Source organism: Podarcis raffonei, chromosome 2, assembly GCF_027172205.1.
Source record: "Podarcis raffonei isolate rPodRaf1 chromosome 2, rPodRaf1.pri, whole genome shotgun sequence".
NCBI lineage: Eukaryota > Metazoa > Chordata > Lepidosauria > Squamata > Lacertidae > Podarcis > Podarcis raffonei.
In genome coordinates this window covers 70,305,141-70,332,703 of record NC_070603.1, presented here as the reverse complement: position 1 = coordinate 70,332,703, position 27,563 = coordinate 70,305,141, and the positions used below count along the sequence as shown (strand labels likewise).

The 27,563-nt window shown below is 41.8% G+C and overlaps 2 protein-coding genes across 4 annotated transcripts; one reads left to right on the top strand and one right to left on the bottom strand.

Annotated features, from left to right (window-relative positions):
* Positions 1-151: 151 nt before the first annotated feature.
* LOC128408098 (oocyte-specific histone RNA stem-loop-binding protein 2-like) lies at positions 152-9,493 on the bottom strand. Of its 2 annotated transcripts, none has more exons than XM_053377308.1 (6): positions 9,247-9,493; positions 8,512-8,589; positions 6,200-6,277; positions 3,210-3,314; positions 1,876-2,958; positions 152-712 (listed from the first exon to the last, which is right to left on the bottom strand). In XM_053377308.1, the coding sequence occupies exons 1-5, from the start codon at positions 9,294-9,296 to the stop codon at positions 2,796-2,798; spliced, it is 474 nt and encodes a 157-aa protein (XP_053233283.1). In that variant the 5' UTR covers positions 9,297-9,493; the 3' UTR covers positions 152-712; positions 1,876-2,795. The 2 variants fall into 2 exon arrangements, with proteins under 2 accessions (XP_053233283.1, XP_053233282.1); XM_053377307.1 differs by having other exon boundaries at positions 153-712; positions 3,210-3,317; positions 9,247-9,481.
* On the top strand, positions 3,366-26,920 carry CDC25C (cell division cycle 25C). Of its 2 annotated transcripts, XM_053377303.1 has the most exons (17): positions 3,366-3,385; positions 9,191-9,290; positions 11,527-11,738; positions 13,611-13,693; positions 14,526-14,559; positions 16,280-16,313; positions 16,469-16,558; positions 16,783-16,881; positions 17,640-17,768; positions 18,795-18,875; positions 20,190-20,345; positions 21,764-21,865; positions 24,007-24,069; positions 24,548-24,646; positions 24,866-24,999; positions 25,132-25,243; positions 26,693-26,920. In XM_053377303.1, exons 1-17 carry the CDS (start codon positions 3,381-3,383, stop codon positions 26,831-26,833), a joined length of 1,674 nt encoding a protein of 557 aa, XP_053233278.1. In that variant the 5' UTR covers positions 3,366-3,380; the 3' UTR covers positions 26,834-26,920. The 2 variants fall into 2 exon arrangements, with proteins under 2 accessions (XP_053233278.1, XP_053233279.1); XM_053377304.1 differs by lacking the exons at positions 3,366-3,385; positions 9,191-9,290 and adding an exon at positions 9,876-10,014 and having other exon boundaries at positions 16,277-16,313.
* The last annotated feature ends 643 nt before the right edge of the window (positions 26,921-27,563 follow it).

Here is a 27,563-nt window from a genome sequence, read left to right as displayed (position 1 = left end):
TGCTTATGAATTCTCTACCTCCCACCCAAGGTTTGGGGGTGATGTTCTCACCTAAGCAACAGAAGGATCTTAAGTGAGAACAAGTACCAAAGAGGCTTTCCTCACACCACTGTACTTGTGTCAAGTACCGTAGATCTAAACAAGCCAGGCCAATGAGGAACTCACTGATAAGCTGATCCTGGGTGCTTACCTTCTAAAGTAATTCATGCTCAAACTTTTCATCTTTGGTTATCATCTCCCCCTTTCCCCCCTCCAATGCAAGGTACTGTCACCAAGTATTCCACTTCTGGAATGTACTTTACTGACTTTACATCTTCCACCCATGCTTCAACAATAGAAATGTCAATGATACAAACAGGGCTTCTTCAAAGTAAGTGGGTGAAGCAGAGACAGTAACAAGTGCTCTCTGTGTGAAAACTGCATAGAGCAAATTACTCAAGAATGGAAATAGATTAATGTATTACAAAATATTGCAGCAATCTAGGGAAGCAAGAGTTGGCCACAGTGGAAAAAAGCTTGAAGATAGCTCAGGTTCCCACTCTCCACTTTCATTTTAAAGATGCTGCCTCTTCTAGGGCATCAGGTGCTTTGGGTTTCCAGAAGATATGGTTCACACCCAGAAGCAGTATGGATGATCTTCTGTATCTTCCATAAAGTTATCATCATGACGCAGCAAAGCAGAAGAGTGGTCAGAAGATGACAAACCAGCAAACTAAAACCAGAAGAGACAGTGTTAAATGAGTAGTCTAATAAAATGAGATTTCATAGTTAACAAACCTTTTTTCCCATTTAAAGTTATTTTCCCCACCCCACCTGTCATTGAATCGCACATGAACATCTAGAACTCTACAGTTTATGTTTATTTAAAAAAAACAAACCACCAAGTTTATTTGTATTTTATCGGTAAAACAGAACAGCTGCACTTATTGGATAGGAAGAAGAAATGTAAATTCCACCTTAACTATAACTTCATATAAGTGTATCAGTCCATAAATGGTCATGTGGTCTAATCCATCCTTCCTTGAGAGTGCATGAAATAAAGCCAAACCATTTTCTCTTAAAAGTGTCTTTTTTTCTTGTTACTCCTGCGTTCTCTCATTCTGTTAGTCAACTTGTCCATTAGGGCTAATTCCCACAGCTGTGCCAGTCACATTTCATACAAGTCCATGTTCAATGTCCTCCAGCTTTTAGCTGCTGTCATAAGCTGTATAGTAAGTTCTTTAAAAGGTAAGCCATCAGTTATAAGGGTATCAGGTGCTATAGCTATTTGTTGTTTGGTTGTGAAAGACCAGTTCCCCAAAGGAGGACACTAAGGAGCCTATCATTTGTGGAAAAAGGAGGCTGGCCACAGGTGCTGCAACAGGTAGCTGGGCAAGTTGCATCTATTAGTAGTGAAGAACACATGCACCACCAGTAAGTTAATTTGAGGGCCTATTTTAGTGAACTCTAACGGAGGAAGAGCAATTGGAGAACATGTTCAATATTTTATTCCAAGAGATCTTGTCTATAGAGTCACCAATAATATCTCATTCCCAAAGGGTTTTCAATGGTAGTGAAGATTTTGTACAGAACTGTGATAGAGAACTTGTAGTTTAAGGAAATTATGCTTTTCCCCAAATCCTATGAATTATTTTTTTAATACAAGTCAAAATATTTTGTTCTTTTAACCAGTGCTTTTTTTCTAAAAAAAATGTTTAGGGGTACTCTCATTTTCCTACTCATATTGAAATACTGAAATACTCAGTGAGGCCAAACTTAGATTCACAAAATGATTAGGGATATGCGTACCCCTGCATCCCCCCAGGGGGGAAAAAGCACTGTTTTTAACTATGGCAAAATAAAGCTATAAGGAGCACACTGAGTAATGTTAAATACCTGCCCATGCAAGACTTCTTTACAAAGTTTTTCCAGGGTCCCTTGGGCAACAAGCCAGTCATTTGAAAGAGCAGGCAGAGGACCCACCAGCTCCTGCCTTGCAAGCAAACAGAATTTCATTCACACTGAACCAGGCAGCAGATAGCATTAGATGTCTTTAGATCCCAGACCAGGCATAAGGAACCTGTATACAATTCTCGAACCATGGTTGATAAGAAGTAACATTTAGAGGCCAAGAAGTCCCAGGTTGTCCTGGACGCCAAGGATGAAATCTCCCCGCTATGATAACCATACTGAAAGAGAAGTGTATGGCTTCTCTCTTCATCACTGATGGTAACTGAACTCAAATGACTAAATTCTTCGCCACATACACCTCTGGGGAGATCACCAACTGCCAGAATATAGGCAATGATTGAAATCCACTAAAATATAAAGTTGGCTACATCTTTCTCACTTCTATACCACAGCAGTATTTCTCCCTCTTATCAATGCACATGTGACCACCACCACACAGGCATTCACACAACAGTGTACAAAAATACTCCCAGACTTTGATAAGCCCAAGAGCCATTTGCTCTCAGCAAGGAGCACAAGAGCTGTGTTGACAATTAACCCTGTCTCCATGGTGATAAGGAATACCAGGGAGAGAGCCTACATAGACTAGGCCCGCAATTCCTGAAGAGTGTGTTAAGATTGCTTTATAAATGGGTCACGGGGCTGCTGGCAGTGAATGCTCCACAATGAAAAGGTAGTTACTTTCTAATATGGAACCAAGGTTCAACAGGAGTATGTCAAAGAATGAATTCCATTAGCAAGTTCTCTAGAGCAAAAGATTTGGGCAGGGAAAACTGGACACACATGTCCATATTTCATCTCCAAAAGCATCTTCCCCCAGATTATCCCGGAATAGCTAAGAGAAACTAGCAAATACTTCCCTGTCCAGTTCCTGTGAACTCAAGTCCAGGTGGGTCCCAGCCATGCAGTGCCCGTCGCCACAGTTTGATCTGCATGTCCCAGGAGCGGCGACTATACTTCTTATATTTATTTGGAGTTCTTGGGTGAACACCTAGCTGCCGAGCAGCTCTAGAACAAAGCATGAACACTTGTTAGGTTCTACCGTTTAAGACCACATTAAGCCCCCACCCCAAAAAAGTGGCAACCTTTCCCAATGGTTCATCAGGAGCAGATGCCAAAGTGAATGTCTCAAATGCCAGTCCCTTGAAGTAGGCTTAGAGAACAGTTGCCAGCCACCGTTTGGAAAGGAAAGCTGTGAACTCCAAGCCTGTGCTACGTGAAGATAAAGACTTGGTAGATAAACAACTAGCTTTGCTCACTTGGGCACCTGCTGGACAAAGCACTGGTAACCAATGGTGTTTTTCCCATAGTCTATCTGCTTCTGCCTCCTTTGCAAGACAGCCACATCTGTCTCCACGCCAGACCTGCTGAGAGAAGAGATGTAATGCTAAATGCAAATTCTTCATCAGTAATAAACAGTATTAGAACACATGAGGTGAATGAGTTGATGTAGTTAAGAATGCCATATTTTCAGCATATCCAAATAAACATTTTTTGAGGAATCAAAGCAAATTTTGTGTTTTTATTTAAACTGAAAAATTAGCAGCAGCAAATAAGTGAAAGCTAACTATATGGGATGCTACTGATTAGTAAGAAAAGATAAAGAAAAGTGCCTATGAGAAAGTGGTGCAGAGATTGACAGAGGTCTCAGATGACATTTTGAAATTATCACAAGAGGTTCTTGGGTCTTGTTTCTCAATGGCAGCTCAACATAGGGAAAATTGGTTTTAAATGAGTGCACATCGTAGGGAAAGTGGAAGCTTTTTAAAAACTGGACTTCCGGGTTAGCGCCATCGGCAAAATGGCGGAGTTCCTCCAACCGGAGGAACTGTCTCCATGGAAACTGGGTCTACCCGCCGCGGCGAAGGTGGGGACCCGCTAGAAATCCCAGGTGGTAGAAGCCTGGGAACGTGGGGTTCGGCAGAGCACCAGGAGCGTCTCCCCTATTCGTGGGGAACCCCATTTTGGGGCTCCGGAGCGAAGGAGGGTGATCGGCGCGGTGCTGCGAACTGACTGCTATTTTCACGGAGGGAAGCCGCATTGCCATTGCCGGAGAGCGCTGACTTTTTCCTGTCGACAATTGGATTCTAAATAAGTACCTGTGAGTAGAAACGGAAAATTGGATCAATAAATATTTTAATTTGGCACCGAAGCGGGAAGGTTCAAAACAGGAAGTCCGCCTTCCGCTTTCTGTAAATAGACTGAAGCAAAAATCTTGTAAGCTAATAGCCTGGAAAGTCGCTTTACAAAGGTCGAAATTTCCTTCATTTATAACCATTAAAACCCCCTTGGAAGCAGGAGAAAAGGGGGGGGGGATTAAACTGTTCAAGCCTGCCGGAGAGGGAGTAAAGGAAAATAAGTTTCCACCGTCTCAAACCTGGGAACGGGGTGCCAGAGACAGAAATTATCGGAGACGTTCATTGACTGTGAATGGAACATTTTGGCAGATAGCAAGAAAAAAGAGAAACAAATTGATTCCACTGCTGCCTGTTGCATTCTAAAGAAACAAAATATTTGAAAACTGAACGTAACTTTCTTTTGTTGGACATGATTTTAAAAGATGGACACAAATAGAAATTGTATCCTCTAGAGGGAGCTTGTCAAATTGTTGCTGCAGTTTACTTGGGGATTTCACAGCTGCGAGATTAACATCGTGGGACCAGACTGTGACCTTGAATAAAAATGTGTTTGGAAGAAGTCCTGGTGCTTGCTTTTTGCAAGACAAGTGCTTTGCTGGAGCAGTTGCATGAGAAGGTGGATTTGATGAATGAGAAGTTGGATTTGATGACTGTTGCAACTAGTGAATGTGGACAAATAGGGAATATTGACATAGAAATTATACAGGGACCAATCCAGGAAACTGGTTCAACTGGGCAAATGCAAGGGCAGATAATAATGGAGGAAGCTACAGTGCTACCTCAAGCAACACAAATGGTGAGACCCGAGGCCCTGCAGGAGTATAAGCCGCTGTTTTGGAAGATTGAACTTGAATTAGACCTGAAGGAATCTGGAGCTGAGGAGGATCTCAACTTTGGAGAGATTTTGAAATATGTTGTTAAAGATCTTTTGGATTATATTGATGACTGTGGGGAGTGGGACTGTGGGGAATGGGCTGGTTTGATGTGGGGAGATGGACATGAGTATGGATGGAAATTCCCCAGAGACCTACTCCCTAAGGAGAAAGGAAAGAAACTAAGAAAGAGACCAACAAAAGACAAGGAAAAGTGCAAGTATAAACAAGAAGAAAAAGATCTGCAGAAGGGGCATGGAAGAGACTTAAGAGCCTCGGATATCAGACTACCAGGTTGATGGACTAGATGGAATTGGATAATAAGGACTGACACAACCCGAGACCAGGAAGAAGGGACGTTGGATGAAAACTGGAAGAGTCTATAAAGAAAAAAAATTATTTTGGGAATTAGTGTAAAATTAATGAATATTAGGGAGAATGTTGGAATGAAATTGTCTGGCTTTAGTAGAAATGATATACTGTAAGGATAAATAAGTATTAAGTTTTTAAGTTTTAAGGTATTTTACAGTATTTTATGCTAAGATAAGGTTAAGGTATTTTATGGTAAGATAAGGTTAAAGTAAGGTAAATTGAACATCAGAATATGGTGAAAGATGGATAGGATGTATAGAGTTAATTAATTGGTTATAAGCTAAAATATAGTAAGGATTTGCTGAAACAATGACTGAATCAGGATACGAAAAAAGGGAGGTGTGAGGAAGTCAGGGAAATAAGCAGATGAAAGATAGGATATGGAATGACTGATTTGTTTTTAACTATTTTTTTATTTTTCTGGAAGCTTTATAAAGTAGAATTATTACAAAGTATATGAGATAAGGTAGAAATTATTAGATGGTTAGGGGAACAGAGATGTATACATGTTAATATGAAATCAATATGAACTAGGAAATAAAATAATAATAAAATAACTAAAATAATAATTTATTATTTATACCCCCTCATCTGGCTGGGTTTCCCCAGTCACTCTGGGCAGCTCCCAACAGAACATTAAAAACACAATAAAAGTTCAAACATTAAAAACTTCCCTAAACAGGGCTGCTTTCAGATGTCTTCTAAAAGTCAAAGAAATCAGGATACAAATGTGAACAAAATAGAATGTGAACAACATGTAAACTGTATCAATGGATGTACATATAGGCATAAGTTTGTAGTAAGTGTGTTTATGACATGTAAGCCCCCCCCCCCAAATAAAAGCACTACAGTCCTACTAAAACTTACCTGGATTCTGTTGTCCTTTCTGGGCTGGTGCCTACACACACACTCACCATTTCAACAGGAAAGACCTGGGATGAAGGCCTGTTCCAAGAAAATGAGAGGCAATATCCAATGGTAGTCATACTTGGAGTAGGCCCACTGAAAGTTACTTAAATCTATTTACTTAAGTGGGTCTCCTTCAAATATGACTTCACTGTTTATCATCTGTTTTGATTACAGAGCATGAAAAATAGGCTAGAGCCAGCTATGGCAAGATCCCACAACCCCCAATCTACCATGGTCACTACTGAAAGGTATTCACAGGTTAAAACATGCCTCTGAAAATCAGTAGGATCTTTTATTCAGTAAAGTAAAGTGTACCTTTAAGTAGTTACTGCCATCTGAAGCCACAGAAGCAGCCTAAAGGGTACACTTTTTCAACTAAGAGGTGCATAACAGGATGTATCAATGTACAAATAGCATTTATTTCTTGGAAATGGAGCCAACGCATCAGGATCCCTTTAATAAATGGTTTCTGCAAAAGGTTTCTGTCTCCAGGAACTAATGGTTGAAACTCAGTAGCAAGGCAGCCATACAATTTTCAGACTCAGTTCAAGATCAGAACCACACACTATGGAGAAAGCCCATAAACTTTGAAATCAATCTTAATGTTGTGCCAGTTGAAAGCTGGACAGCATGGGCTTTAAATTTCCAATTCATAATGTGGGACATTAAGTTAGAGGTGAAGGAAAGTTAGCATTTTTATTGTTCCATTTTGTGTACAATATGCTAGCCTGCAATAATCACCTGATATCACCCATGCTATGTCTGACACTCTTCATGCCAAACTAAAAATACGTAAACCAATGCTCATTCCAATATACTCCATTTTGTTTCTCCCCAACCCTCCCATTAATTTTAACATTTTCCAAGTGTCTGAGCAATCTCTTGGCTACTCTCCCCAGAGCATGCATAACTAAACCTCAAGTTTTGTGTGCAGCTACCTGAATCATGCAATATTAGCATTATACATTGCCTAAATCAAACACTGCCTGCCAGTCTGAAGAATCCAGGTGCTACATATTATTACAACATCTTCTATACTAGCAGTTCCCAAACTCACCACCAAGACCACCTGAAAATTACTGAGGTTCTTGGAAGACCACTTATTTTTCTGCCTGTTGTAGGAATTGCAGTGCACTGTGCTAGATGCTATGTAACTTTTAATCATATTTTTACAGACATACCACCTGAAAGAGGCTCACAGACCACCTGTGGACCACAGTTAGGGAATGCTTGTTCTATGCAACCTTGTGGCCTTGAATGAGGAGAGAAGGGAAATGTTTTATTAAAAATATGGATTCATTTATGCCTCAAGACCATAGGTTCCCTCACATTTCACCCTGTTTATGACATACCATAACTATCCCACCTTTCCTCATGGGAATCAAGGTGCATTTCTCAGTTTTCTTCACACATACACTTTAAAAAATCACAACAGTAACCCTATAAAATAAACTAGGTCAAAAGACAGTGACTGGCTGTCCATAATTAGAGGAGGTACAAGTTGCTGCCAGCTTCATACCCTAGCTCATGTATTATATACAAGGTAGTCTTCTTACTGTGTTTATTTCCATCTCAGCAGTCATGAATTGCTCCCAGAAGGAACCTGTTCACTATTGTAATGAGTAAACCCATGACCATGAATGACAAAAGAAAATAAAAATAAGGCATAACACAAAAGTCTTGGACAGTTTTCAATGCCTTGGAAAACATTAACTATTTTATTCTTTGTTAAGTATCTTATGCTTCTCATAGTGATACTCATTTAAGGGAATGTGGTCCCCAATGGTCCCTCACATTCCTTGCCAGAGACCAACACTTATCTTTTGGAGCACCAGGCAAAATTTTAAAAAATTGAGGCATTTTAACTGATTTAATTTAAACAAATCTTAAATGCTTAAGCAAATGCAGTCAGTATCTGCTGCTTTTATCTTTGTTTCATTTGTATTTAAATACTTTAATATGACCACTAGAGGCTGAAAAAGGTTTCTGGTTCATTCCCTTCAATATTACATTCATCCTGCTCTCAAGCTCCATTCTAAAGCATCAGACGTTGGCTGAGATCAAACAATTAACCCTCTTCAAAGACATTTGTTACTGATTTGTATCACAAACTGGTGCCTTCATTACACCAGAATTCCCAACTGATTTCCTTTGTGAATCATAATCCACGTAACTAATGAATTGACTCTTATTATTTGGAAAAAGTTTATTCATTGCTGCTAATAAGGTATATCCTACTTCATCCCATCTCCCACTGAATTGTTACCTACCTGTTTCTTTGAAACACAGGTGACATCCCAGCAGCAAGTGCCCCATGATTGAAAACTAATGACCCATAGTACAGAGAACTGAGGGCAGATTAAAAGACAGTAATTTGTTATAAATATTCTACAGACGAGACTATTACCAATCCCAAAGACCTCCCAGAGGGGAGCAACAGATCTTAGCCTATACGGATATTCTAGCTAACGAGAGTGGACTGAAAACTGTTTCCAGGCACTTACGCTCTTATCAGTTCTCATCTAATTCATAACACGCAAACAGCAAAGCCCCTGCAGCATGAAACCACATTTACAGAGCAAAGCAAAACATAACACGTTTGCATAAGAGGTTTTTAGTTATCCCCATTTCGCCTTTCCATACGAGTTCAGAAAATAGGAGGATCAGAGCTGTTACAGTTAGTCCCAACACAAAATAAAACTGAGCCCGCGAAATGGGGGGCGGGAGACAAATTGACATGGTGCTGAGCCTAGTTTTTTTTAGTGACTGGTCAGCTAAATTTAGAACAATATTTTTTAAAATGTTGTGCTACAAGGAAACCATTCATTTATTCCGTGGCTCTGCAGCACTCTTCCTACCAGCTTTGGTAACCAATACTCGGGTGGAAAGAAACAGAACAGAACGAAGCAGCCAACAAACAGCAGCTTCCTTCTCGTTACATTGCAGGAGGAAGAAAACAACTGAGCTTCGCATTCCACCCACTCCAGAAATCCAGGAACAAGCACCTGTCGCTCACGGGAGCCCACCCATCACCCACAGCACTCCCAAGGTGCATGACTCAAATGGAACAGCAGCGTGTCTGTCAGGTGCAGAGCAGAATCTTCCCGGGATTTAAATCTCCCTCCAGTAGCTCAGAAGGGCGGGGCTTGCAGCACACTCCTGGCCTATCGCGTGGTAGTGGGGGCGGGCCCTCCTTAAGCGATTGGCTGCACGAAAAGCACAAAGGAAGGCGGAAAGCCGCTGCGGAACAATAACAAGCGTGGTAAGCAAAGCCCCGCCTACCACCATACGCTCTCCCAATAGGTGCTCCGGAGCTCCTTTGACGCCCGTGGCTACGTTGACCAATTGAAAAGCTGTTCAAGCCGTAGCTAGGGCTCCTCTTCCTCCGCGCTTCGGTGGTTGGTTGACGAAGAAGACGGCGTTTGGGATTGGCTGGCTGCTCGGGCGGCAGGTTTAAGTTCCCAGACTGCTGTCCGCTTTCGAGCCTGTCCCTTCAGCCTGGCGAGGGAAGGGCTGGGCCAGCGGCGCAGTTGCGTCGATGGGCACAGGTGGGTTTGGGGGAACGGGAGCGGGGCGGTGGGATGAGCTCTGCTGGGAGTGGCGGTCCTCGAGGGGACGGAGAGATTCCCTTGTTGGGGAGCAGTCGAGGCTCTCTCTGCCCGGGGCTACAGGTTCTGGCTGCCCTTGTACTGTATGTTTGCAGTATGGGGTCAAGGGAGTCTAGAGGAGAGCAGAGTCAGATTTAGGTGTGATAAGGCCCTAAGCTACTGAAGGTAATGGGGCCCTTTATATGTCCAGCTGTCCTTTGTCAGCAGCAAATTGTCGCTGTTTTTTGTGTTGAATATATGCTATTATGGTAAAATATGGACCCAATAGGTATCTAAAGCCATTTGCACATATCAAAATATGTATTTTATCAACGTAATTGTTGAACTGAAATACAATTAAGAAGTACCGGTATATTAATAGTGAAATAATTATTAAGCTCTGACTTAAAATGATTTTTTTATTCATAACAAACTTAATAATGCAAACACATTGGCATTTGGCAATAACAAAAGTTCATTTAGAAACACAATTTACAAAGACTCATAATCTAGACTCTAGAAACTTGCTATAACATGAAATAATAATAGCAAACCAGTGATATTTTAGGGAGCAGGCTAGCAGGCAGGGCCCATTACTTACATCATAGGAGCCTACACAACACAAAACACTGTTGCTGTATGTAGGTTTTATTTTATTTGTTTATCTTATATTTTTGAAATGCACATCCAGTTTTTTCCCTTTTAAATCTTTTGGGGGGCCCCAAGAGAGTGGGGCCGTAAGCTATAGCTTGTTTCGTTTATATGTAAATCTGGCACTGAAGGAAACTAGCAGATATTCCTACATGCGTGGGGCTGGGGAAGGGTGAGGTCGCTGGGTGACAAACTGCAACAGGAACATAAAGCTGCGTTGGTGATAATTTACCAACAGCAGGATGCTTTCCTCTGCAAACCCATAAGCTTGATTCAAGCCATGTATGACAGAATTGGCTTTAATCATAAATTGCCAGAATTTGACTTTTGCTTAGCTTTGGAAATGGAAGATGCATACAGTGGTACCTTGGGTTACATATGCTTCAGGTTACATACGCTTCAGGTTACATACGCTTCAGGTTACAGACTCCAGAAATATTACCTCAGGTTAAGAATTTTGCTTCAGGATAAGAACAGAAATCATGCTCCGGCGGCAGCAGCGGGAGGCCCCATTAGCTAAAGTGGTGCTTCAGGTTAAGAACAGTTTCAGGTTAAGAACGGACCTCCAGAACGAATTAAGTACTTAACCCAAGGTACCACTGTATATTGATGGGTTTATAATCTTTTAATTTTATAACCCCTCAATTTGCATGAGGGTTCTGTTCCAGGGTTCGCTCCCAAAGCCAAAATTGTGTATTGTCAAAACACATTTAGTGCAATGGCAAGTGGGATTGCCAAAGGCTTTTTCTGGATGCCAACCTCCATTCTACTCCCTCCTTTTTTTTTAATTGCCAAATGCATAAAGCTGAATGCACACAAGTTAAATGTGCATAAATTGCAGGCTTACTATGTATTTTATTTTAATCCTATCGCTACCAGTTTTGAGTGGTTCTTTTGAACCTCACTGCTGTCAAGTTTTTTTTATGTATGTTATAATAATTTTAGTGATAACTGTACTGTTTATATTGCAGTTTTTGTGTTTATGCTGAAAGATAGTCTGGTTATAATAAAAAGCAGGATATAAATAGTAATTGTTGTTCTCCACAGGCAGCTGCTCAGTGGATTCTGTGTCAAACCATGTCTGAGAACTTTCCCCCCATAGAGGCTGATGCTTCTCATTTGTGTCTTGGGTTCCGATCCAGATGCAGGATGATTATGTTCCAGGATGCTGAGTTCTCACTACCCTTTACTCCAGAGGCACCTCTTACCCCAATCTCTAACCTAACTCATGGTTTCAGGACCTTTAGCACATTAACCGGGTAAGTTTCTCTTTTCAGAATAGTGAAATGAAGTAGAAAGCATTGCATTTCCCCAATTTCCTTAATTTAGCAGCATAATGAGTGGATACAATATGGTTCAAGTTAGGTAGTTTCAAATGTGTAATTAATTTTTCAGTTGACTATCTCTGCGAAGTATGCATGCACATATAACTTACACACTATCGCCATCCAAACACAATGCAGTCACAGGAAATCATTCTTTAGGTGAGTGTTTGCACAATGAGTCAACAATTTCCATTAATTCCTATGGGAAAATGTGTTCCCAACCACAGAATTTTGAATCCTAAATGACAAAAAACTCTGAAACCTTGCAAAAGGCAAACAAGGAAGGAAAAACGTTTTGTTTGCCCAATCTCTTCTCCCACTATTGTCTCTGGCAAAATGGCCAGTGGGGACCAGCAAAACACAAGGCTTGTTTAAGGCTTTATTTGTTTACAGTACTACACACTGGTCTGTTTGGAAATCTGAATCTGCAGTATGTATAGTAAGGTTTGAGTATTAACATGAACATAAGTGAATTTTTGTATAGCGGGACCTGCATTTATTATTGTAAGACGGGTTTGAAAAGGAGAGGGCTAAATCAGTTGAACTGCTGAAAATTTAATGGCCTTGGCAAAGTATGTCATTTGTTAGGGAGATAACAGGTAAATAGGCTACAGCCCAAACAACTATGATTATTTGAAAGCTGTGGTAAAGGCTCTTGAACATAAAAACAAATGTCAATTTTCATCTCTAGTACTTTGGGTGACTGTCTTTTTCATGGATACTGGTAAAATAATCATTGAGAACTGACAGCATAACCATATTGCATTTGACCTAGTTTGTATTTAGTGCTGAGCAGCATACATTGTGATTTTCCCCCCTTCCATAATTAAATCTGGCTTGTGCTAATTAGTCAAATTTTATTTCATTATCTATAAATTATTTGCATTGAAACATGCTATTTTGCTCTGTACATGAAAAGTACAAATGGTGGCAATGACACACAATGGCAATGTGGAGAAAATTCATGCAACAGAACAATGCACTTGTTCTGTTAGTGCAACAGAACACCCCCCCTTCTTATTTGTGTGTGCCCCACACCATCCCCAAATTTGCCTTGGAGGTTTGGATGGGGGTCCTGGACCAGATTTAGGGGGCATATGAGGAAAGGAAAAGGGGAAGTTCCATTGAGTCCTTGTGTTGACAGAATGAGTGCATTGAATACCACCCAAAATATTCATAGCAAAGCAATAGTATATAAAATCACAGGTGGGTGATAGCCACTTTAAAAAATAGTGGTTGCAATTAATCGAAACACAGCAGCTAATTCTAAAGCAGATCATAATAAAAATTAGATCAAAAAGCAGATCATAATAACAACAACTTAAGTGCTATCTAAATGGTGTCCCTATGGCAGTGATATAGTGCTGGAGCCAGACTGCAGCTGCAAACTTAATCCAGTTACCTGGAATTATGCCTCAATGAGTTCAATAGGACTTACTTTTGAGTAGACATGGTTAAGCTCCTGTTGGAAGTTGGCAAATGGGGCTTAAAGTAGTCAGTGAGTCTTAAATGCATCTCACTTAATCTAAATCCTAATCTGACTTCAGTCCTTAGTAATTATTTCTCTGGTGCAGCATTCTAAGGTGGTCGTCATCCCCTGATTATGTATAGTAGAAGCTGATGAAATGGCAGCTGAATGCAATTTGTCTACTAATTGTGATTACTGTCTTAGAAGAGAAGCACACAGACCAGAAAACACTCACAAACTTTATATTTCAATCAGAAATTCAGTCTTTTATGTCCTGTATTAATTTGTATAAGATGTGTGTGTTTCTCCCAAGCATTCCTGTTACTTTGTTCATGCAGGGATACACCAAGACGCTGCCTAGATCTGTCCAATCTCAGCCATGATGAAGAGGAAACTGCCTTCAACTTCAGCCAGTCCCCGGGTACATTGGAAACTGGTAATAGTTGTTGCCAGCAGCACAATTCTCTGCATGCTTCTGCTTGTCTTTATTCCTGTAGCTCTCCTGTAGCTAATGTGTTAGGGCATTTATAGTGGCTGCCCAATGACAACATTCTCTGAATGGCTCACTAAAATAAAATAACCATAAGAAATGCAGCATAAAATTGTCAGTAAACCAAGCCCCCGCAGATAATTTGATTACATGTTAACATGCCAGGCAACTTGTGGAAACAAGTGCCCTCGACTCTCCCACTGCCATTCTACTAGAACCCTGGGAAAGCTCTCTTCCCAAGCCGCCCCCCTCATTGTGTGCTTCCAGTAGGCTTTTGTGATTTGTTTTCTGGTTAGTCTAGGGCAGGGGTCCCAAACTGGTCTGTTGTCCACCAGTGGTTCACAAGCTTCATTTGGGTGGTCTGTGGCATGATTGCAATAAATATTAATATTGGTTTTTAGTTGTATTTTCATTGCTTCTTTTATTTCTTATGTTGTATTTTATTGTATTCCAATTTTAATTATATGGAATGCAAATTGGAAATCAATAAAATACAATACACTAAATAAAATAAGCAATTAAAAATGCAATTAAAAGTCAGCATCTAGCACAGCTGTTACAATTGCTACAAAAGGAAGAAAACTAAATTAAGTGGTCTGGCAAGACCTTTGACAATTTTCAAGTGGTCCACGGGGGGAAAGTTTGGGAACCAGTGGTTAAGCCATTTTTACAGAAGAACAACTTCTGGCTTTTATCTTGTCACTTACATTTCAAGCCTCAATCTTTTCTGGTCTTTTGCTGATTTTTCTTTATTCTTTTACAGGTCAGAAGGGTTCAATGGGACTCCAGAATAAGCTGTAAGTTATGCCATCACATTCTTATAGCATATTAGTATTAGCTCCCCCCCCCCACACATTTGTGTTTAAAATGTTGAACTGCTTTCAAAGCTGAGAATAATGGGGGATAAAGCCGAGAATGACAGGAGGAGAGAGGGAAGATTCTTTCCCAATTAGGCGGTTTACTTTTTTGAGCCCTGAGTGCTAGAAATCTGTGAACCTGAGCAAAGCACAGACATATTTGGGTTCTTTGGCAGCAAGTACGTTTTATAAAAAGGTAAAGGACTCTGACAGTTAAGTCCAGTCACGAACGTCTCTGGGGTTGCGGCACTCATCTCGCTTTACTGGCCGAGGGAGCCGACATTTGTCTGCAGACAGTTTTTCCAGGGCATGTGGCCAGCATGACTAAGCTGCTTATGACGAAACCAGAGCAGCTCACGGAAACGCCGTTACCTTCCTGCCGGAGCGGTACCTATTTATCTACTTGCACTTTGATGTGCTTTTGAACTGCTAGGTTGGCAGGAGCAGGGACCGAGCAACAGGAGCTCACCCCGTTGCGGGAATTCGAACCACCGACCTTCCGATCGGCAAGCCCTAGGCTCAGTGGTTTAGACCACCGTGCCACCCACGTCCCTAGTATGTTTTATAGATTACCACTATTGTCTTTTTCTAGGGTTTGCCAAAGTATATTTAGAAAACCGTAGAGATGCTTGCGGAGGCTTTTGTGCTTTTGTTCTTTTTTTTTCTTCTTCTTTTTTTTCTGTTTTCTTTTCTACCAAACAGTCTGGCAGGCCCTAGATTTCTTTCTTCTCACTTTCCTTAAGACAACTTATTTGTTCATTGCTAAAGAAGATGCATTGGAAATGCCTTGTAAACTGGGGAACAGCTACTAATTTGCATGGTTTAGTTGCATATGACGTAACTTTCATGCCTGGTGGACACAGGTAGAGCATATGTGCCTGTTTCACCATCTGGGTCTACCAGGCAAATTGAGTTGCCCTAACCCTAACCTTTTCAGCCTTAGATGGATTTATTTACAATATAGATGAAGTACTGTAGCTGGATTCATTTACATGATTAGAATGTGGGGTTTTATCAGTAGAGGGAAAGGGTGCATTACCCTCTGAATGTCTGTCTCTCTGTGTTGGAAAATTCTAACCCAAATGCAGGTGGAGAGTGGTTGGTCCATTGCTTAATTTTCATGCACCCACATCAGTAAGTCCCTGTCCCTGAGCTGAGGGTGCTGAATCTATAAGATGCTGGTCCAACTGATGATCTTTTGCCCATCAGGATTCATAAGCAAAATGGCTGTACAAAGGACTTACACTGCTTTTTCTTTTGTACACCAGCGTTCTTAAGATTTGGTCTTTGCTAGGTTAGTTTATTGTGAGAATAAAGAGAACGTTGGGGTTTAGTTTTGTGTGTCATCTGAAAGTTGACCCCAGATGTTGGAAATATGAAAAGTGAGTGGGTAGCATGAATTTAACACCAAGTTTATAAAATATGGAACTGTCCTGTGAATAAACCAGGAGGTGAACTCTAAAGTGATTTCCAGGAAGACCAGGAGACCTTGCCTCAATTCTTCAGACTGAAAAATTGGCTGAAATCTCCTCCTGCTGGACAAGTGTTACCATCCTAGTGGACTTCTAGGAAGTGTATGCAAGGCAGATTGGGATTGACAGATTGACCACTCTTTTTCAATGAGAAGGCTTTCTGACTAGTTGTTTCTTTCTCCCAGCAGACTTTCAGGGAGGCAGTGTTCACAATTGCTCCAGGTGAGTGTTTCCTGTCTGGTGAGGTGGAATTCATTCACCTCTTAGTAATATTCTGCTGCCAGAGAACTGTGAGTCAGAGGTCTTGGGGCCCCAGTTCTAAGATTCACAACCAACATTAATTTACTGAAAAAGTGTTTCTCTGCATGGTCTTCCAGTCCCGGGTACTGTGTAGCACACCGGACACTCGGAGCTGCTTCCGACACATTAGCAGGGTGATCAGCAGTCCTTCCATGAACAAAGAGAATGTGAGTATTTATTTATTTTTGCAGCAAGCTGGGGTTTCCAGCCATATTAGTAAGCTGCAGGCCAGGTTTTCAGGCAGGCAGAAGTCTTTGCTTACCAAAGCTAGGCCCTTCTTTTCACTTCATGGTGATAATACTTAGCTTAACTTCCTTGAAACTTCCCCAGGTTCTTGATTCCAGAGAGTTCTCAACTCTAAAAGCCACCTCCTTTCCTTATCTCCTTCCAGGAGGGTAGCTCTTTTAAGCGCCCAGGGTGGAGCATGCCCAAATCCCTGCTGTTCTGGAAAAAACCACGAGATGCACAGCAGACCTATGCTACTATGCTGGTAAGTTAATACTGCTTACTTGCTGTTCAAATAGAACTAGGCTTGGACCTTTTCAGCTATGTGTGGGTATAGATATTAAGTAGTAGTCAGACCTACCACTTATCAGTATGCCAACACTATAATTTGATTTACTGATACATGGGAATCCATGCATTGTGGGTTTACATATTTTTTCTCCTCTACAAAAATCATTGTTCATTGGGAGTGTTAGTCTAACAGAGTACTCCACTTAAATGTCCAGTTCAGGCCAGTCTTTCAAGCTTCACGATGCAGGGAACTTCTCCATTGGACATGAATGGGGATAAAGCATTTGGTTAGGGAACTCAGAATTAATCTCCCAGCAGCAAGGCATGTAATGGTGATGGATGCTGGCCTCCATATGCTGGTCATTTTTAGGTGCCAGCTATCATTGTGCGGTGCATCGTTTGTCCCTTCTTACAAGGGAGGTGTGGCTCACCAAGGGAATCAGTTTATGTGCAATTATATATATGGTTACATTTTGAATTGCCAAAACTAACAAATAGCACGTGCACTTACAGGAATATTCAAGTATCGAGACAAAAAGGCATACCAACAGAACAAGTGCTTTCATCTCAACAGTTAAGGACAATCAAATATTTCCTAGTACAGAAAACTAATATAAAACCCAAATTACCCAACCACAGATATATAAAAGTTCTAGGGGAAAGATATATACACACACATATATCATGCCGGAGAAGCAATAGGTGCCAGCTGTGAGCTTCTTCTCTTGACAGGAAGCAGGTGATCTAGAGGAGTATGAGATGAAAGATCTTGGCAGCCCAATTTCTGCAGTGACACCACCAGGAATGCCAGAGTCCTTGGGTGGCTTTCCAGAACTCTGCCCTGAACTGGAAGAGACTGAGGTGAAACAAATGTGATATGTTCACTCCATTATTGGCATTTGTGAAAAGCAAGAAATCTTAGAAGATGGAAAAGTAGATCTTACCAGTTATTATTCTCAGGGCTGCCAGAACACAGTGGTCTTGGATCTGTTCCTACTACAAAGCTGCCAATGTGGTTGGAGAGAGAGCTTAGAGTCTTTTGAGAAGTGTGGTTTGGTAATGGCTAAATCATGGACTTGTGTATTATTGCACTGAAACATCATGAAGCAGTAGAAGACTTGTAGGTATTTTGCTCAAAAGTATATGTTTAAGTGTCCCAACACCTGTAATAGTAAAGCGTTCACAATGGGCACTGAATTTTTTCACACTGTTGCCATAGCTGTGCTGAGCAGCTTCTGTATTTCACCTGCTCCCCTAAAGATGATCTAGTCTTGATTTCAGCATCGTGACTTCTGAAAACCTAGATGCAATTCAGTTTATTTTCCATCCATTGTCATTTCCGCAAGAGACATCCAACCGTCTGCAGTAAATGGTTAAGAGTAGGAAATGATGAAATGCGAAAGTTCCTTGTGAGATCTCAACAGGGATATTTGATCCAAGTGCAGTAGTTTTTATATGGAGGAAGGCTCAAAACATCACACAGTGGTTTCATACATTATGCTTAATGGGAGTTATAGGCAAGGTTGTCAAAAATAGGTTCTGATTATTTGTCACATTTTTGTTCTATCATACCAGAATTACACTCCTTGTCCACCCCTAAAACTCAAGGTTCCCTTATTCCATCTACTATTATTGGTCATCTGTCCCCAAAGCTGAACCACCATATGCATTTATTCCTCCCTGTGGCAAGCTTGTATGTAAAGCTTTCGGGCATCTGTAGTACTAATAAGCTGGTTTTTTTTCTGTACAAAAACACTATGTCAGTTGAATTACGGGGAGGGTCATGTTGTTTCTTCCTATGGGCAGAGGAAACAGTTTTAAGTTCTCCTGTCTTCATACTGTGAAATACTGCTTGGGTTCTGCATCCTTCTTTTATGTTTCTCTTAGAAGCCACTTTCTGGGCATCTCTCCAGCATGGCGATGTTGCTCTCGGGACCACTTCTTACTCAGGACATCAGTGTCAGTGAGGCAAGTAGCATATAGCAAACCTAGCCTTCCTTGGTTGCCTATGGCAAGTAAGATTCAGACTAGAGAGAACCCTGAAAATGTAATTAGAAACTGCATCAGGGTTTATTAAACAATTTCTTAATGTTTAATCTTAGGCTGAATAGGTAATCCAGGATGCAGCACATAGGGAGCAGAGGTTTAGCCCTCCTCTCCAAGCTGTGATGTTCCTTCAGATGAAGTTAGAGATGGGGAACCTCCAGCCTGCATGCTTAATCAGGCCAAGTCACACCTATCTGCCAACCACCTGATGTCATAATTGTCACGCGTGTGAAGGAAAGACTTAAACACGTTGCAGAGTCCCCCAAAATAGACCAGAGGCAATTGTACTTCATCCAGCAGAGCTTTACTGCTACTGAAGGAAAATGAGCATAATGGTCACAAATCCAATACATTCAGGATTGACACAGTTCATCAGAAATCCAGTTGCAGCAGACTTAACTTAAACTTAATAATAACTTATACCAAACTTTTCCATGTACAAGACTAGGTTTTTTTACTAAAAAATGTTAAAAGGGGGGTAGTCTTATACACAGGGGCAATCTTTCCCATTTTCTTAATTTTGAGTCCCCCAAAATAGGTGCGACTTGGCTAATTTGTCTTATACACAGGGGCGTGTTATACGTGGAAAAATACGGTAATAAGACTAAACTTAACACTATATACAGAACACCACACCAAAACAAAGAGGTAGAAAGTAAGTGAAACCCAGGCTCCTTCTGGCCTGACTATTATAGTCAGCATGAACTTGACAGAAAGTTAATAGAACCAGTTTAAACCAGCTGTACTCAGCTTTTCAGAAGAAATAACCCAAACAAGAACCTTCTCTCACACAGAGAAGAAACCTTCCAGATCCCTCTTGAACTAAGCAGAACAGGAAAGATCTCTACACATCAGATCAATACTTTCTGACAATACAAACTGACAATAATGGCACAAGGTGTGCACAGGTAAAAAGATAGGTGCTTTGAAGTCGCCCCAAACAGCTGACCTTTGTGCTTTAGAATGTTGTGTCACCTGACATCATTGTGGCATCAGGTGGATTCCTACTTGTCAAATTTGGGCCCAGGGGTGGGAATAGGGGAAATAAGAGTCTGCTCTTTCAGCTCCCCATCCCTGATCTTTCTAGTAATTACCAAAAATTAAAATCCTGATGATGAGGCTGGTGCTGCTCACCATCAGCCTTTTTTGTAGGAGGCCTGAAACATTGTCAATGAAGCAAGGGAGTTCCCCACTGCTCCCCAACTTTCATCACTGTCTATGTGGCACTCTGAGCAGGTCTCTATGAACAAGACTCGACTCTTCCGATCCCCATCACTGCCAGAGAAACTGAACAGCCCCGTGCTGAAGAAGGCAGCAAAGAGCCAAGATGAAGACGAAGCACCCATCAAGGTGAAACAGAAGCACAGCCCAACCCAAGAGGAGCCAGATGGGGTAAGATCCTGCTTGGTTCAAGTATGAGTTCCTGGGTCTAAGTAGTGACAGCAGAATGGCAGTCCCATGTGCTGTATCAACAGGTAGCTATCGGGGCATAGCTGCTGTCATGAGAGCATACCTGATGATGCAGATAATAAGCCCATCTAGTCCAGCATTCTCCTCTTGCAGTGGTCCACCAGATGCCAGGGAGGCGGGGTGTCATACGCAGGACCTGAGTGTTGCAACACCTTCCCCACTTGCTTTCCCCAGCAACCAGTTATTTCTTTGTTCCTTGAGGCAGCATATAGCCATCATAACTTAGCGGCCCATCAGACCGCTGTTTAGTTGTGGATGTATGCAGCAAAGCGTTTCTGATTCATAGTGCATTTGAAATGGATTTGTACTGAGCCATCCAAACATCATCCCGTTTTCTCAGTTGTTTTGCGATGCTTCCCCAACATACCTGCGTCATTGCAGCCACACTTCAACTCTGCCCATTCCATTGTTCGTGTTCCGGCTACCCGTAATTCCCAGCTGTGCAAATTAGTCATGCCATGACGCCATGCCACTACACTTTCATTTCAACACCTTTTCAGTTTTTATATAGGGGCTGCGATTGCTGTGCTAAACGTTTTGCTCATTTCCATTAAAAAGAAAACACCCACAGGAATGCCAATTTTGGGCGTTAACAGGAGGGATAGGAGAGTGGCTACGTCACAAAGGAGCAGGTGCATTTTGGCACATTGCCAGGGCACTTTTGTGTGATAGTACATTAACAGCAAGAGTGAAAGGATGAACCGTAACATTTGTAGTGTAAAAAGTTATGGGGTTTTAGCTGGAAACTTGAGGATGTGCACTGATTGCAGCCAAGGCAGTATCAGCAGAACTTTTGCGTGAGCAAATGGTATTGAAAGTTTGATTGCATACAATTGTCCTGATAGCATCATGAGCACAAACCATGATGCATGCACAGTACAGTGGTACCTCGGGTTACATACGCTTCAGGTTACATACGCTTCAGGTTACATATGCTTCAGGTTACAGACTCTGCTAACCCAGAAATAGTGCTTCAGGTTAAGAACAGAAATTGGGCTCCGGCGGCGCGGCAGCAGCAGGAGGCCCCATTAGCTAAAGTGGTGCTTCAGGTTAAGAACTGTTTCAGGTTAAGTACAGACCTCCGGAACGAATTAAGTACTTAACCCGAGGTACCACTGTAGAAAGGATGCCTAGACGGAGCCCTAGAATCCATTGATAGCCATGAATTTCTCCACAACCCTTTTAAAGTCATCCAAATTGGAGGCCATCACTCTATCTTGTGGTAGCATATAATTTCTACTATCACACTTGTGTGAACAGAGAGAAACTAGCAAGTAGGTAGCTGGGCAGGGATTCATTTGCTTACATGTTGCTGATGACTGCCTGCTTTGTTTATATAGGTAATGCATTTGAAGAAGGCAGCCTCCCTTTCTGACATGGAGATTGTCAGAGCACTGGATCAAGACCACAGCTTCAGGCAGCTGATTGGAGATTTCTCCTGTGTAGGTTTCTTCAACCTTTGTGGGGCAGGGAGGCTGGCTTTTGTCTTTCACTCTCCAATGATGCTGAATACCTTGATTGTTGACCGATGCTGGGAGATGCAAGCTTTCTACATATTTAAACTGCCTGTTGATAGTTTATCCTCTTTTGGGGGCAAAGCAGGGCACACACAGAGTTACAAGTGGACTTGGGGTGTATATTGATATACCACACACACACGCCTGATTTTGTGATCTAGCTGTAAGACCACTTGCATGTTTTGGGTGGGGTTCCAACTAATAATGCATTTCTATAAGCAAGTCACTGCATGAGTCAAGAAGATCTTAACCAGATTGGTACATATATGCATGAGAATTGTATTGGGGTAGTTCAAGGGTGGGGAACTTTTGCGGCTCTTGTGGCCCCACCCTGTGCACCAACTTTGATAGATGGGGTGGGCGAATCTACCTGTAAGTCACAAGGCATAACTGATGCCACATGACTGACATATGGGTTGCCCTGCCCATGTGTCAAAATGCCTTTCAGTTCCTACAATCCCATCAAAACGCCAGCAGCTATCTTTAAAAGGGTGGGAGAAACAGTTCTTCGTGTTAAACTGTTCTGTACTAATTAATGAGAATTGAATGTTATAGTACAATACGGCCTAGATGCCACTGTGCCGTTCATTCCCTCAAGTCTTGTTTTACCAATTGTTGTAGCACAGAATCAGATAAGATTTTGTTCACAATCCGGAGACTAAGGCAGGGATCAACAAACTTTTTCAGCAGGGGGCCAGTCCACTGTCCCTCAGACCTTGTGGGGGGGCGGACTATATTTTGAAAAATAATAATGAATGAATTCCTATGCCCCACAAATAACCCAGAGATGCATTTTAAATAAAAGGACACATTCTACTAATGTAAAAGCATGCTGATTCCCCGACCATCCGCGGGCCAGATTTAGAAGGCGATTGGGCCGGATCCAGCCTTAGTTTGCCTACCCATGCTCTAAGGACGTGGTTCCCAATGTGGGGCACATGCCCCACAGGGGGGCAATTTGATTTTTACGGGGGGTAATTGGAAAATGAGTTATTAACAGTTAATGGCCTTTTAAGCTTCCTCCACGTGAATAGGAGTTCTCTTTTTTAATAATAAGAATTATATGTCATCGGGGGGGGGGTCAGGATTTTAGAGATGTTTAGGTGGGGCATGGCCAAAATAAAGTTAGGAACCACTGCTCTAAGGCATTGCGCTCAACATTTTTTATTCTTATTGCAGGGAAGCTTTAGAATATGGGGTCTGTCTGCTGAAAGTTCTGAATGGGCTATCCCATTTGTCTCTTGCTGAATCATCCTGATTCATTTTACAAACAGGAGTGCAACATCACTCCTCAGAAAAGGTGTTTTCATATTACCCAAAAAGCCTATTTGCAACCCCTCAGCGTTGCCAGAATAGCTGTCCTTCGTTACGTCTTTAACTAGTTGCTGGAACGTTCCTTGCACCTAAGCTGAATATAGCTCTGGTGCTTAAGAGTTAAACAGCAGTACTGTACATTTCTCCAATGCAAAAGTGGAATAAAATGCCATTAATCATACTATCAAGAAACCAACTGGAAAATGAAAAGAACAAAAATAATCTCCCTTCATTCACAATCTGCTGTGTTTTGCTCTTTACAAGGTTGTATAGGGCCACACTCCAGGCATCTTCCCTATGTTGTTATCCCTTTGTGGCATCACCCATGTTAATCTGCCCCTGACAATTCCAATAAAATGTATACTCCCCCCCAATTTGTGTAATTCTGCCAACAGGGTATGAGTTTTCAGACTATAAAAGTTTTTTCTTGTAGAACTCTCAACGCTGGCTTGTAATCTTGCAGAAAATGCAGCCTAGCAAATAAAGATCAATCAGGTGGTTACGTTGCTTTTCAGAGCATGAGTGCTTTTGAACCAGGAATCAGATGATGCATTCAGTGCTTGCAGCCCAATTGTCTGCATGTTTTCTAAGAAGTAGGCCTGATTATGGAGTTCACTGGGGCTTTGTTCCAATTAAGTGCACTTAGGATCACAGCTTTGGTTTTAGAATTTATCTTGCTGAGGCTTAGGAGATCTGGGGGGTTTGGGAGCTATTGCAAAGCCTGAAGTGGAATGTGGCTGCATTGTCTCTAGGTGTATTCACTGCCAACAGTAGCAGGAAGGCATCAGGACCTGAAATACATCACTTCAGAGACCGTGAGCAATCACCTCTTCTGTTATCTGTGTGCGTCTGTGTCTTTGGCCCTTTGGTTTCCTCCACATCAGCTGAATTTTGGCTCCTTGACCCACACTTGGTTCTATAAAAATCCCAGAAGGTACTTGGGGGGGTGGGGATATAGCTGTCCTTTCCACCCCAATACAGATTTGTGTTTTGTGCACTAACTGAAGGACCCCAGCTTTAGCTCAGTCTACCTTTAGTGTTACCTGCTAGAGCTATCCTCCACCTTAGGGTTTAATAGGTAACCATGTAATGACAGGGAAGAAATAGTAGAGCTTGTGGTTTTGTTTACTTCATTTTTAGCCCATCTTCCTTCTCTGGAGCTCAAGGTGGTGGTAGAGATGATTCTTCCCCCATTTCTAGCTGCATTTTATCCTGACAACCGCCCTGTGATGTAGGTAAGGCTTGAGAGACAGCGACGAGTTGAACTTGGGTCTTGTTCTGCTATTCTTTTAGATGGCTGCTCTGCTCCAAGGCCAGTTCCAAAGCCTTATAGAGAAGTTCTGCATTATTGACTGTCGCTACCCCTATGAATATGATGGGGGACATATCAAGGTGAGAGAATCATGTGCTTAATTAAGGCTGGTGATTGGTTTTGTGGGCTGCATGATGGGATGGCCTTACCTCAGTGGCAAGGCATGAGCAAAACGTCACGGTTAAATCCCCCACACCTCCAGGTGGGGCTTCTGCATATCAATGCTAAACAACCACGACCAGCTGATGTTGATGCCTTATACCTCATTCTGAGAATTTGTTTTCTGTTTCTAACTACAGGGGGCTCTGAATATCCCCAGGGAAGATGATCTATTTGAATCCTTCCTGAGGAAGCCTCTTCTCTCATCAACGCCTCAAAAGCGCCTCATCCTTCTTTTCCACTGTGAATATTCCTCAGAGAGGGGCCCAAAGATGTGAGTGTGGGTCTCAGTGAGGCAGCTCTTGGGAGCAGGATAAACAGGTGGGGTTTTGGAGGTCCGTTGCTTGATAGGGTGGCTTTTGTCTTGCCTTTCTGCTTACTCTTCCTGCCTTGATGTTACTTGAAGGTGTCGCTATCTGAGGGAAGAAGACAGAGCCATGAATGAGTATCCTGCGCTGCACTATCCTGAACTGTATGTCCTTCAGGGTGGCTATAAGGACTTCTTCGTAGAATACAAGGTAACAGCCAAGACTTTGACTTCATAATCCTACCATGCAGGAACATCTCATTCCAAGATTTGGGTTCTCCTAGCAAATGGAAAAAATGATGTATTGTCAACCCTCTTGTGCATGTTTTGAGGGACAAGAAAACAATAACTAAAAACAAATCCTAAAAAGATCAGTATAAAATGTCTCTATAATGCAGCACATTGAATTCCAACAGCTGAGATAGAAAGAAGCAATCAAGAATAAATTATTGTTCATTTAAAAAGCTCAGGCAAATGAAATACTTGTAATCAGGCACAAAAAGTTAGGTAACATATGCACCAGACTAACAACCCGGGCAAGGGTGTTGCACAGTTGTGGTGCCACCTCAGTGAAGGTCCTGTCTCCACTCTTCTACATCTGAAAGAGGAACACCAGTGGAAGATCACCTTAATAAGCTTAACAAATATGGGCACAGTCAGTCCTTTGGATTCCTTGATCCAAACATAGATCTCTATAGGTATAAACCAGCACTTTGAATTACAACTGAAAGCACATGGTAAGCCAGTGAAAAAGTGTGTAAAACTGGTGAGTAATGTTCCAGTTGACTAGAACCCCATTAACAATGTAGCTGCAGTATTTTGGACCAGTTGAAGTTCATTGTTTGTTTGTTCAATTTGTATACTGCTCTTCATCTGAAGATCCCAGGGCGGTTCACAACAGGAAAATACAAAATGAGAATACAAAGTAGTCTTCAATGCATTTGTCATAGCCTTGTTTGGAACTCAAAAATTATAGTTCCCATGTTTGTGTTGTGGGCAGACTGTCAGGGCTTTCTCTTACTAGATGCTGGTCAGCAGGTTGGTAAAAAAAATCTCCCTATTATGATTATGCCTGGTCTCATCACAGAGGATGTAGGTGGGTAAACTGTTGTTGTTGTTGAGTGATGTGCAGGAATCCTGGAATTCTGTGCTTAAAGCAGCTTAGGGAAATCTATATTGCACACATTTAAATCATGGGGCAGGAATGCACTAGATCTGAAGAAATGTTAAACTAGAACCCGGTCGACTCAACCTAAGCTCCTTGAAGGAGGCCTGAGACATAGGTGTAATATGTTTCTTGTGTAGAACTTGAAATCCTTTGATGTGACATAAGAAATTAGATGGGGAAAGGATGCGTTTCCTCTAGGGAACAATGTTGAGCAGCTAATTGTACATAGAAGCAGGAGAATATGGAAGGGAAAGGTAACCATATCAGTTTCAGAATCTGCTTGAGTCCCATCCAGACCCTTTCTTGGTTTCTCATCCTTTAACTGAAAAAGTCTATAAGACTTCAGTTTTCCTCCTCCTATGTGCCAAAGAGCTGGAAATGCACTGTTTGGGGTTTCTTAAGCTTGATATGTTTGTGATGAATTCAGTGGGTCTTTGGCTTTAAAAGAAAAGCTCCAGACCTTGTACTCTGCTGCGTCTCCCTTCCCCTTAGGAGCTGTGTGAGCCCCAGAGCTACTGCCCCATGCGCCACCAGGACTTCAAGGCAGAGATGCTGAAGTTCCGCACCAGAAGCAAGACATGGGCAGGAGAGCGGAGGTGGAGGGGTCAAGTTGCGCGTCTCATGAAGCCGTGAGGACAAAGGCAGTCTTGGAGAAGGGATTCTGCTCTAAGAGGACTCTTCCCTGGCAAAGGGATAACCTGAGGTCTCTATAATTGAAGCCAGCACTTAGGAGTGCATGTCAGTTGCTGCAATAAGGAGAGCTCAGAAATGTTAGGGAAGCGTCATTTGTGTTTCCACAAATTTTCATTTGGGAAGGAGCTCAGTGTGAACTGGCACTTAAGCGTCTGGTTTTAATGGTAGAATAAACTGTACTGGAACATAATGCCTGTTACTCTTTTGCATATGCATTTCTTCCTGTGCAGTGTAGTGGGTAAATATAACATCTCCTAGATTTATTTTTTATTTATTGAATTTATATACCGCCCTATACCCGGAGGTCTCAGGGCAGTTTGCATTAAAAGATCACAGTATATAAAATAAAAATAAAAGCAGTAACCCAATAATACCCACCTCCCGAAAGAGCCACATTTTGAAAGGGTATGGATACATAACGTGTGAAGGTGTCGATGTTACTCTGGATAGCATATAAACATAAGAGGCACACAAGTTGTTTGAGAGGGATGCAAAGAGTGGGTGGGTTTCTTTGTAACTTCTGCTGCAACTGACCCACACAAACCTGGGAGATGAAGCATGTGGGTTGTCTCCAGTGTTAGTCCTTCTCAAAGAAAGCCCATTGAAATTGGTGGACATGACTAAGCTAGGTCTATTAATTTCAGTGGGTCTAATCTGAGTACTTGGCTAT

What these genes read in the sequence shown, in the direction of transcription:
- CDC25C (XM_053377303.1), top strand. An exon ending in CTGAACTGGAAGAGACTGAG is followed by an intron (nt 17,769 to 18,794) that starts GTGAAACAAATG and finishes TGTTTCTCTTAG; the next exon opens with AAGCCACTTTCTGGGCATCT. An exon ending in ACTTCTTCGTAGAATACAAG is followed by an intron (nt 25,244 to 26,692) that starts GTAACAGCCAAG and finishes CCTTCCCCTTAG; the next exon opens with GAGCTGTGTGAGCCCCAGAG.
- LOC128408098 (XM_053377307.1), bottom strand. Translation starts at nt 9,296, where the DNA reads ATGCACCTTGGGAGTGCTGTGGGTGATGGGTGGGCTCCCGTGAGCGAC. An exon ending in TGGGCTCCCGTGAGCGACAG is followed by an intron (nt 8,590 to 9,246) that starts GTGCTTGTTCCT and finishes ATCTGCCCTCAG; the next exon opens with TTCTCTGTACTATGGGTCAT. An exon ending in GAAAGGACAACAGAATCCAG is followed by an intron (nt 3,318 to 6,199) that starts GTAAGTTTTAGT and finishes CTCTTCTCTCAG; the next exon opens with CAGGTCTGGCGTGGAGACAG.